Genomic DNA, 12387 nt, shown 5'->3' on the forward strand with positions numbered 1-12387 from the left:
GCTTCCCGAAAGGGGAAATTTTTGCACTCTGCAAACCTCCCCAAAACGACCCATTTTTGTGAAAACAGGTTAGGTTTTTTTTTCAAATAAAAGGCATGAATAGCCTGGGGGGGGGGGCTTGCAGAGCGCTCCTGGGGGTGGGGATTGGGAAAGAGCAAAAAAACCAGGCCGTTTTTTGCGAAAACGGGCTGTTTTTTGTCAAAAAAAATTGCACTCGTAGCCTTATGGAGGCTGCTGGGGGCTGGGGGGCGGGAAAGACCCATTTTTTTCTCATTTCTGCCCTCCCCAGCCCCAGGAGTTGTCTGAAAGCCTCCATAAGGCTAGGCACGGCCATTTTGGTGAAGGGGCGGGGCATTGGGAGGAAAACAAATGCTGTATTCAATGTATAAGACGCACCCAGATTTTCAGCCTCTTTTTTTGAGGAAAAAAGGTGTATCTTATACTCCGAAAAATACAGTAAGTGTATAAAATAGTCGATTTAAGAGAGACACATCTGGCTAACAGTGTGACTATTGGGATAAGCTCAAGTAATTTTTGATTTGATCTCTTAAATCTCTATTTCTCAAAGGTCTGGGGGTGACCAGACAACTGGTCTGTAACTGATGTTTAGTTACTAGATAGCTTCCAGTAGTTGAATTAAAAATTATTACAACATAATGCAGAATTCCATGCATGTGTTTTTACGATTACAACTCGAGCAAATTTTCTTGCAAGCTTTTTCAAGTTCCACAGGTCTTGTGAATGCTGTCCTTATGGCTTGTCCTGAAAGAGGGACTGATTTCTGGGATGAACTAGTTATCTTTTCATTTTCCTGCTCTGCACTTCTCCTGGATTAGGGAACAGTAATTGCCACTTATTCCTTTTTTTTTTTTTTTGGCTTCAGGTTCTTTGCCGTTTTGAAGCAGAAACCTAATGAAAACTGTAAAGTATCATTGCTCATGTGATTTATTTATTTATTTTTGCTTAGCAACTGTGGTGCTAAGCAACCCAGTTGCTGGTCCCAGTTGTAGTTGTTAAGCAAGGGTTACCTGGAGTTCAAATAAACAACTCAGAACTTGAGGTGGAAGTTCTCCTTGAGGTGGAAAATAAATTCCCTGATTTTTCAGTTTACATGATTTTCCTTCCGCTCTCAGGCATCATCCTGGCCTGGATTCTCAGTTGCACAACAGTTGTTGACCTACACAATTTATTCAGAAGATAGGGCCAATTCAATGCTTTTGGATGAAATTGGATCTGCTAGTTATGGAGAAGAAGAAGAAGCAAAAGGAAATGAATAGGAAACAACTTCAGGATAATACAGTGTTTTGGATTGTTTTTGATCTACTATAACAATCATTTTGAGAATTTGCAGCCCCCGTTTTACCCATGATCTCCTTAGAATTAATTTGGAGTATTTCTGCAAAATAATTTTTAAGGTTCCAGATATGCCTCCAAAAGTCCAAGAACATGATCTAGGATTAGTATGGCAACTGTATATCTTGTACACATAACTGGAGAAAAGTAGTTGAGAGTCTGAATGTCTATATTGTATTTATTTATTTAGCAAATTTACATAGCTGCCCATCAGGGTGGCATACAAATGTAATAACCATTAAAAAACATAAATGCTCAAACATAAATATAAAAGAAACAAGATAGTGGGTGAAGAACATTCAATATCATATACCCACCTTGCAAATTCCACTTGGGATCCTGAAGGTTGATGAAAGAACCATGTTTTAAGGCTAACGTTGATGGGGCTAACTTTATCTAAGGGGAAATGATGTTTCAGAGTGGAAATCACAGCAGAAAAGGTACAACATCTGGCTTCTGCTGGATGGAGCTGCGTACTGGACAGGACTTGCATCATGACCCTCCTCGACTTGATGTAATAGGTCGATGTAAGTAGGAAGAGGCGGTTCCTAAAATAACCTGGCATCAATGATTTGAAGAACTATATTTAATTTCAGTTACACTTAAATGGTAAATGTAACTAAACAAAGTGACGTTTATATTTTACCTTGGCCCTAGTCCAGTGATGGAGAAGCGAGCGAATGCACTTGTTCATCAGGGACGCAATCCAGAAGAGGAGCTAACCTGCTGCGCATGCGCACCAGGCAGCTCCTCTTCCAGGTTCTGGTGTGCATGCTCGTGCAAAGATCAGTTGGCCGCTATTCCAGTTTCTGACATTGCCACATGTGTGAAGCCTTGCTCATCATTGTGCGTACATGCACGCCAGAAACCCGGAAGAGCAATGGGCGTAGCCGCACATGCTGGGCGACATGGCTCTGCATGCCATAGGTTAACTGTCATGGCCCTAGTCATTAATTTTGAGAATATGGTCACTTGCAAATGCCCTGCAAAAATGAAGGATGCCTCCTCTCTTGGACGAAGTTACGAATCTGGTTTTACTTAAACAATACTTTGAGACACAGTTACTTGAACATAATGTCAGGGTTCCATATAGCATCCAAAAGTGAATCAGAGTCCGAAGCAAAGGATTCCTCAAAGTTCCAATTTATTAAGAGAGCCATGTTGGCACATCTGGGAAAACCTGAATCTTAAAGCTTCCAGGTTTTCCCACCCAGTTGAAAGTTCAAGATCCTGCCTCACACACACAAGTCCATCACATGGTCCAATCGTCCACTGCCATGCTGGCAATTTCCACCCATCGAGTTCTGGAGAGACAAAGGATGGCCTTGGCTTTCTAGAAAGAATGTTGTTATGCCTACATATCATCCAACTCCGTATAATCCCCCCTCCCATTTTCCCACAATAGAAAATGAATAGTAGAAAGTGTGGCAGGCCTGAAGTCCAACAGAAAAGATGGCTTGCAGACCTGACACATATATTGTTTGTTTTTCAGTTGTTTCTCCCCCGATGATGTTTTTTACCTGTTGTCTATTTCTCCTTTTCTGGTACTTTTAGTACTCCAGCAACCTTGGAACAGAACTACATTGTTTGTGAACTGTACCAGAAAGTCAATATGTTATACTCTTTTCTGAGGAGTCACCTGAATAAGAAGAGTATTGTATTTTTTGCAAGCTGTAAAGAGGTATTGTATAATCCCATATCCTACAATTTATAAGTTTTAATTATCTATCTATACAAAAATGACTCTGTGTGTGTGTGTGTTTGTGTGTGTGTGTGTGTGTTCCAGCATAACTCTGGAATGCCTTGAGCAACTTCAACCAAACTTGGTACACAGATGACTTATTCTCTGGAAAAAAAATACTGTGGAGGTAACACACCCCTAAAAGCCCTCGGGGTGTGTGTTCTGTTAAGATACAGTCTGTTGTGCCTCGAAATGGCTTCTACTGTACTGCCTTAAAATGGCTTCTACTGTACAGCACAGTGGAGTTGCCATGGTGACGGCTTCACAATGCTCTACAAGGGGGTTCCTTTTGATAAGGTGGAAAATCCAACATTAGAAATTACGCTTCTGGGGGCACAGGAATTTAAAAAAAAACACTAATTTAATTGTTGCCAAAATCAGGGCTCAGGGAGAACTTGCTTTTGCCATTGCCTCTTCAGGAATTGGGGCGATGTTTATGGAAGGAGGGAAGACAGCCCATTCTGCACTTACGTTTCCACTTGACCTCGTCATTCCTGTCTAATACAGGATTGGGATAAATAAATACCCAGGCAATGTCGGGTTAACAGCTAGTAATTTATAAAAATCAGATGGATAACAGTCATGTAGGGTGTTGCATCATAAATTATCTACCAATATATTCTACGGTGCAAGTTGTCCTCGACTTACAACATTTCATTTAGTGACTGTTCAAAGTTAACAATGGCACTGAAAAAAATGATTTACAATCGTTTTCCACGCTTAGGATCATTATCCCCATGGTCACGTTATCAAAATTCAGACGCTTGGCAACTGACTCATAATTATGATTGTTGCCAGTGTCTGGGGTTATGAGATCACCTTCTGATGAGCAAAGTCAATGGGAAAGCCAGATTCACTTAACTACTATGTGATGTTACTAACTTAACAAATGCAGTGATTCACTTAACGACTGTAGCAAGGAAGATCAACAAATGGGGCAAAACTCACTTAACAACTGTCTCTCTTAGCAATGGAAATTTTGGGCTCCATTGTGGCCATAGGTCCAGGACTACCTGTAATCAGAAAGTTAGAATACTGTAAAACGAGCAAAGCAGATAAAAGCACGTAAATTGTTTTGCTGATGAATCCTGAGGCTGGAGAGCACTCTCAGGATTATATAACACAATCACATTATTTATCAATAACAGTTATTTATCAAGTTAATTAGCCAACAAAGAGAAATTTGGGGTATAGATAGAGGCAAATACTCCAACTGGACTTCTTCAGATATCTTTGTGTTGCAGTCAATGAAATGCATGCTTTGTTTATAAATCGACCAAACATATAATAGTAAATATTGCCATCCAAACATTTTATTCTTCTGAGAGGAAAGGAAGATTTTTTTCCTTGCCTTGTAAGTATAACTTTAAATAAGCACTTGGCTTACGAATGAGATGCCTTTAGATCAAAGGGTGGGGTTCATTTATAAAAAAAGGGCTACTATTTTGGGAATAACTCCCATCTAAATTGTTTAAAACAGCATCAACTCTGTTGGATGTAGCTATAAATCTGTCACTCACTGAAAAGATTATGGTGACAAGAGGCCTGGCAATTGATTACCATGCAAATTGCTGTGAAATTGACGAAAGGAGGTATGTTCAGGGGCAGAAACAGGTAAATTAGTTGATTTCAGAATTGTAAATTCTAATCATGCTCCTGGGTTTGCCATAGCATTCACTTTTAGAAAAGATAGTGGTTTGGTTTTAACTCCCATGGCAAATTTGCGAAAATTGCTGCAGGATAAAAATGATGTGAAACTTCCAGGAGGAAAGGATATTTTTCTGTTTTTACCCCCGCTGGGAGACATAAAACCTTAGCATGCCTTTTCCTCTGATTTTTTTCTTCTCCATTTTGCAAATCTCTAAGTTTTCCATTTGCAACATTTGTATCCCTGCCTCTAGCTAGCTGAGATAACAAAGGTAGCCCTTCCACCTGTTTTAAACTAGTACTAAAGAGTACTAGAGAAAGCTGTTTCTTCCTAAGCATTCAATTATATGTTGTCTTTTGGGATATCTTTTAATATCCCAATCTAGCCCACCGCCCTGGGTTTTTTCATCCATGGTATTGTCAACCAGGTCTGATCCTGTTTAGCTTTTCTACCTCAGCCAAGACTGATTAGGCCAGGGCTGTCAAACTCGCGGTCCTGATACGTCACTTGCTGGCCACGCCCACCCCCGGTTTAGCGAAGGGGAAAAAATGTCTTGATATATCACGTGATGCTGCCGTGACGCAGTGTGTTTGACACCCCTGGGTTAGGCAGTGCTAGCCTACAATGTAATACATATGTACGGTCAACTAGTCTTGCTCATGGAATTTAGTGTTAAAATTATGATTGGTTTCTAGGTTCAGTATTTGTTTAGAGTATTTTGTCGCCTGCGTCCGGGTCTCCCTATACTGGCTCTTCATGGGAAACAGCAGCAGATGAAAAGAATGGAAGTTTACCACGATTTTTTGCGCAAGAAATCGGCAGTTCTTTTCGCTACGGATCTTGCAGCTCGTGGGCTAGGTAAACAGTTTTGCATTCCTTCACATCCAGGGGAGTTACCTAATCGGTTTGGCCCAGTTCTTGAAAATCATTTGTTAAATTATGTAATCATTTAAGGAAGAGTCTAAGATTGAGTGGGGAATTCATATTCTCCAGCAGCAGACCTGGGATGCTAGTCTTTATCTTTTCATTGCCTGTTTTCCCCCCCTGCTACTTCCTCCAGAGTCATCTCACCATTGCTTCAAGTCCTGCTGTAGCTCAGGAATGAGACTAGTCTAATTTCCCTGCTAAGTTAAGATCCAGGTCAGAATCCAGGAAGCCAGCCAAGCGAGAGGAGGGATATGAGGGACTAGGAAAGAACAGAACCACATGTTCCCTAATTCAGAGAGCACCTTGTCCATATTTCTATAGGTTTAGGATTTGTATTTATTGATTTTTTCCAATCATGCATCCCCCAAGTGACAATGGACTTCAGTTTCTATAATCTTTCTATAATCTCTGGTCAGGATGATCAGATTTGTTTAGTGATCTATGAACTATTACTTTGGAACGAGCTCCCCGTGGAGATTCGGACCCTCGCCACCCTTCAGGCCTTTCGGACAGCCATTAAGACCTGGCTGTCCCAGCAAGCCTGGGGTTGAGTTCCCCCCCCCCCCAACTCGAATTTTCTGTGCTTGCTGTGTTTTTTAAATCGTTTGTATCATTGTCCTGTTTTTGTGTTACTTTTTTGTATTTATTCCCCTTCCCTTGGCTTTTGTTCAGCCGCCCTGAGTCCCTTCGGGGAATAGGGCGGCTTACAAATCAAATAAATTCCAATTCCAATTCCAAGTATAATTAATTAGTTTATTGGTCATATCAAGAGACAACAAAGTGTAAACTAACAGAAGGATAAAGGTAGGCATAAAATATAAAGTATGGAACAAAGAAAATTCAGATGTGCATCACCTTTATTGTATATATGACCTCAGTCTATTCTATATAATGAGCTCTCAGCTGAATAGCTTTAATTATAAACTTGGTAATTCTGCTGGCTGGCTATATATTTATTGACATCCTGTTGTTGAGATTCTAATAGGTACTTTAGTCAAGTAAATATTCTAAATACTGGGTCCTTGTTGGGGCAAATAATTGGCATTCAAATAAGATATGTACAATGCCTTTGATATCTAGGGCTAGAGATCAAGTATCGATAAGGGAATCTTCAATTAAATTTTCCTTCTCTGGTTCAGCACTTCCTTGAAGCTGTATCTGTTCCAATGTATACTTGTGCCTTTCTTGCATTTTGAATGTAAAAGATCTGATTGATATAAAGTGGGGTTTTATAAAATTGCTGGTCTTCCGTTTAATGGGCTATTATATTAGTTCAGCAGCTTCCAGCATAACTATCATATAGAGAGAGATGGGGGCAGGGGAGGAGAGCATAATAGGAAAGGAAATAAGTGGAAGGAGAAGAATAGAGACTAGACAAAACCTTAAAAGAGAAATACTGCAATAGAAATTTATTTGTATTAAAAAGTTAGCCGAAATACAAAATGGATTATTTCTGAGCTATACATGCATTGCAAACTGCTGGTTTAAAATCATAAATGGCCAGTTCTACTTTTCAATTTGTAAAATGCAAATGATTTCCCTCTCCATATCCAGTTTAAAATTATGCTCCCTTTCATTATTTAGGAAATGAAGCTTCTATTAATTTTAGTTCCATCTGACAGATACATGTAGCTAGAAAATGTGATTAATTGTAGTTTGTGAGCAGCCTCTTTCAACACAGTACCCAGTAAAATAGAGCTGGAGTGCAAATTTCATATGGAATTATACTGCTAACATAGAAAATGTTTGTATGTGACTGGATTTCAAATGGTTTTTTTTACAGACTTCCCTGCTGTGAACTGGGTCATTCAGGTTGACTGTCCAGAAGATGCAAATACATATATTCACAGAGTTGGAAGAACAGCCAGGTATATAGAGTTTTTATGTTCTATGGAGTGTCTTGCCCTAACTTGATGTCCTCTGATTTTGTTGCTCCATCTTCCAGAATTAGCCAGCCAAGTTAGCTAATAGTTGGACATTGTATTCCCAATATCTAGAATATATTGAAGAAAGCTTTCAATGTTAAAATAAAACTATTAAGGTTAGCCCTGTTATTACGTTAAAGGTAAAGGTTTCCCTTGTACATATGTGCTAGTCATACCCGGCTTTAGGGGGCAGGGCTCATCTCTGTTTCAAAGCCGAAGAGCCAGCGCTGTCCAAAGATGTCTCCGTGGTCATGTGACCGAAATGACTAAATGCCAAAAGTGCACAGAACGCTGTTACCTTCCCACCAAAAGTGGTTCCTATTTTTCTACTTGCATTTTTACATGCTTTTGAACTGCTAGATTGGCAGAAGCTGGGACAAGTAACGGGAGCTCACTCTGTTACGCGGCAGTAGGGATTTGAACCGCCAAACTGCCGACCTTTCTGATCGACAAGTTCAGTGTCTTAGCCACTGAGCCACCACGTTCCTATTGTTGTTACATTAGATCAGTGTTTCTCAACCTTGGCGACTTTAAGCCCTGTGGACTTCAACTCCCAGAATCCCCCAGCCAGCTATGCTGGCTGGGGGATTCTGGGAGTTGAAGTCCACAGGGCTTAAAGTCACCAAGGTTGAGAAACACTGCATTAGATACAGAGTTTTCCAGGACAATGTGGTGAATAATGTCCGCAAGCAACAGTCACCAGGCTTCAAGAATAGGAAGCAAAAGGCAAAAAGAACATCACACTGTGGGAAGAAGAGGGAAAGAAGATGTGGTGGAATTAAATTAAACTGTGTTTCAATGTTTACAGCAAGCACTCAACTGTTTTAGGGGCTCCAACCTAGTGTGAGATAAAAACATTTATCTTGCCTTCAGGAATATGAGTTTTCAGCTGAATTCAGGCTTTAAGCACCTCATCAAACCACGCCAACTTGACAATTTGGGAACTACTGCTGAGTTTTTGTTAGAAAGACGGAGAGAAACCTCCATTATATTATCAAATTGGCCAAATTCTCCTCAAGGCAGTTTAATCTTTTTTATTATTATTATTTATTATAGTGCATAATACATTATATAATGCCTTATAAATATGTATAGTGAAGCACAGTGGTACCCGAGAGAAAACATGGTTTTAAAATAATGGGTAGTAAGGGAGGCGATATAAATCTATAACCTGCCCAGGCAGAATGTTTTGAGTAGGTGAGAAAACAAAACCAAATGTAATGCATCAGAAGATAGACAAGATTTCCCAAATGAACTTTAATAATCTCTTCTTGGAAAATACAATAAAAAAATAAAAAAATGTCAGGGCATATCTGTACCATGCACTGTCCAGAGCCAAAATAATAAAATCTTAATTGCTGCGGACAGAGACCTAAACATAAATATATATAAAACAATCAGTCAAACCCATATCTGAATATGGGTTGAATCATGCACAACATTTGACATATCTAGCCTATTTTTCCAGGTCTCTGGAGAATCCATGTTGTCACTCTACACTGTGAGAAACACTGGAAGCTTAATAAATAAATTACAAGATTCCCCAATGTATGCTGCTTATAAATCCACTCTAGCCAACCTGATCTCAGCAACAGGAACCGAAAATAAGGCTTATGTTATGCTTCCATATTTGCAAAAAACAGTGTCAAATGATGAACAAAATTCATAAACGGAACAGATTATCAAGAAAATACACAGCTCAGTGTCCAAATATTATTCCAACCTTCCTGAAGTTAAGCAAGTATAAACTTGCTTAAAGATCTGAACGGGAAATTCAGAGCCTTGTATAGGAACAATATATGCATCAAATAAATATTTTACAATTCACTGCAAATATATTCCTACCTGCTCTTCAGACACTGTACTCAAACTGTGTCCCAGTCCTATGGACATATCTATTTTTCTGTCATGATTGAGGCAGGCTACGAGAGTCCCAAGATTAGGAAATCGAATTGTGTTGGGTTTTCATAAATCGTATTTTTTGGAGTATAAGACGCACCTTCTCCCCCCCCCCCAAAAGGGTGAAAATCTGGGTGTGTCTTATACATTGAAGACAACATTTTTGGCCTCCTGAAACCCCGCCCCTTGGCAAAAATGAACATGCAGAGGCTTTGGGAGTCCTGCAAAGTGTTTCCGGGGGCTGGGGAGGCAATTTTGTGCTCATTTTTGCCCCCCCAGCCCCCAGGAGCATTTTGCAGGCCTCTCAAACTCTTCATGCCCCATTTTTCACAAAAAAACGAGGCATGCAGAGGGTTTGGGAGGCCTGCAGAGTGCAAAAACTTTTTTTTAATTTACCTCTTTAAAATCTTGGTGCGTCTTATACTCCGGTGCTTCTTATACTCTGAAAAATACGGTAATTAAACATTTCTCTGATAAGCTGTTTCCCTCCTAAATTTAACCAAGGAGGTAAAAGAATCCAAACTTCACACTGAAGTTTGATGGAAACTTCATTAGACTAATATTAAAGGTACTAGTTTACAAGGAATCCCAGTCACCTGACATAAATACCAGGGGAAAGTGGGGGGGGGGGCGGGAGAGAAACGTGACATTTAAACTACATCTTCTTTTTCTTTCTTTTTTCTTTTTCTTTCTTATTGTTTACTTAATTAATCTATCAAATTTATTTGCTGCCCATTTAGGGTTGACTCTTTCTTAAACTTAAAAGTACCACTCATACTTTTCCTTAATTTTTTTTCCAGTATTGGTCATCTTGGCTGTTAAACAAAGTACATGAATCCAGTCACAGACTAACCTAACAACATAATCTAATGCAGTGTTTTCCAAACTTGGCCATTTTTAAGATGTGTGGACTTCAACTCCCAGAATTCCCCAGCTGGCATTTTGAAAAACACAATTCTCAGCTTGATTCCTGTAACATCCTTCTCCCCATTTTATTCCCCTTCTCATCAGTGGCAAGATGAGTTGCCTTGATTTTGTCAAGGTTAAATTTTGTCTTCTACATACCACAATTGGACAGAGTTACACTGAAGACTGAGTAGCTTAGCTCCTAATTTAAACATCTGGACATCCCTGAAGCTGTTTTTGTATGACACAAAAGGTACAGGTGGAGGAGAAATCTCCAGTTGAAGACCCAGAAGGATCAAGGCAGAAATTTGCCGAGTAAAATGGCTGGGGGAAAGGATTGAAGCTCTCAGAGAATGTTTAGTTTAGTTTAGTTTACTTTATTGCACATTGTCCAATGAAATTAAATGCCATCTTCAGTATACATTAAAACTATAAAAATAAAAAAACACAAAGTCACATCCTTCACATGCTATATAATTGAAATTGAAAACCTGATATTGCACTAATATTGCACTATACCTTAGAATTCAATATAGTTACTGCCCTGGGATAGAAGCTGTTTTTCAGCCTATTTGTCCTTGGTTTTTTATTATCCTGTACTGTCTGCCCGATGGCAATAGTTGAAAAAAAGGTGCCCAGGATGAGATGTATTTTTAAGAATGTTTTGAACTTTCTTAAGGCAGCGGGGGCTATAAAGCTCTTCCAAAGAGGGGAGAGGGAAACCAATGATCCTCTGGGCAATGACATTAGCCCCTATCTGCAACTGTGCAAATTGGCAAACCATACACAGATGCAGTAAGATAAAGTACTCTCTATGGTGCAGCGGTAGAAGGTCATCAGCAGTTTTTCATTCAGTTGCTGTTTCCTGAGAAGTCTCAGGTAGTATAATCTCTGCTGGGCCCTTTTGACCAGTGCTGCAATGTGAGTGTCCCAGGTCAGATCCTCTTATATGATAACACCCAGAAACTTAAAACTGCCCACTTGCTCCACTCGGTCTCTATTGATAAGCAAGGGCTGGGTGCCTGATCTATTCCTTCTATAGTCCACTATAAGCTTCTTGGTCTTATTGGTGTTAAGAACCAAGTTATTGTCTCCACACCACGAAAGTAACTGGTTCACCTCATCTGTAGAGCCAAGGTGGCGCAGTGGTTAAATGCAGCACTGCAGGCTACTGCTAGATCAGCAGGTCAGCGGTTCAAATCTCACCGGCTCAGGGTTGACTCAGCCTTCCATCCTTCCGAGGTGGGTAAAATGAGGACCCAGATTGTTGGGGGCAATATGCTGACTCTCTGTAAACCGCTTAGAGAGGCCTGAAAGGCCTATGAAGCGGTATATAAGTCTACTGCTATTGCTATTGCTATCTTGATAGGCAGACTCATCCCCCTCCGGAGATCAGTCTCACCACTGTTGTATCATCTGCAAATTTAGTTATAGTATTACTAGTGTGAGTGGGGATGCAGTTATGCTCATAAAGAGTACAGAGTAATGTTAGTGAAGAACGGAGTAATGTTAGTGAAGAATGGTTGCAGGAACTGGGTATGTCTAGTTTAATGAAAAGGACTAGGGGAGACATGATAGCAGTGTTCCAATATCTCAGGGGTTGCCACAAAGAAGAGGAAGTCAAGCTATTCTCCAAAGCACCTGAGGGCAGAACAAGAAGCAATGGGTGGAAACTAATCAAGAAGAGAAGCAACTTAGAATTGAGGATAAATTTCCTGACAATTAGAACAATTAATCAATGGAACAGCTTGCCTCCAGAAGTTGTGAATGCCCCAACACTGGAAGTCTTTAAGAAGATGTTGGATAGCCATTTGTCTGAAATGGTGTAGGGTTTCCTGCCTGGGCAGGGGGTTGGACTAGAAGACCTCCAAGGTCCCTTCCAAGTCTGCTATTGTATTGCATTGTATTGTACAAAGAAGTCAGAATTCAAGAAGCTCAGGAAAGAGTTGTTTTCCCCCCTTTCCATTCTCCCTCCTAGGCTAGAAGTA

At 40.0% G+C, this 12387-nt stretch overlaps 1 protein-coding gene across 1 annotated transcript in view; it reads left to right on the forward strand.

Annotated features, from left to right (window-relative positions):
* DDX10 (DEAD-box helicase 10) overlaps window positions 1–12387 on the forward strand; it is a 169246-nt gene that overhangs the window by 15124 nt on the left and 141735 nt on the right. Inside the window, exons 7-9 of the mRNA XM_087721190.1 lie at window positions 2908–3034; window positions 5438–5600; window positions 7453–7537. Of these exons, the coding sequence (XP_087577316.1) occupies window positions 2908–3034; window positions 5438–5600; window positions 7453–7537 (375 nt within the window). The remainder of the gene's footprint in view (window positions 1–2907; window positions 3035–5437; window positions 5601–7452; window positions 7538–12387) is intronic.

The sequence above is a fragment of the Thamnophis sirtalis genome, unplaced genomic scaffold (genome assembly GCF_051295495.1).
Source record: "Thamnophis sirtalis isolate CommonGarterSnake01/CBP01778 unplaced genomic scaffold, rThaSir2_p1.2 scaffold_8, whole genome shotgun sequence".
Taxonomy (NCBI): domain Eukaryota; kingdom Metazoa; phylum Chordata; class Lepidosauria; order Squamata; family Natricidae; genus Thamnophis; species Thamnophis sirtalis.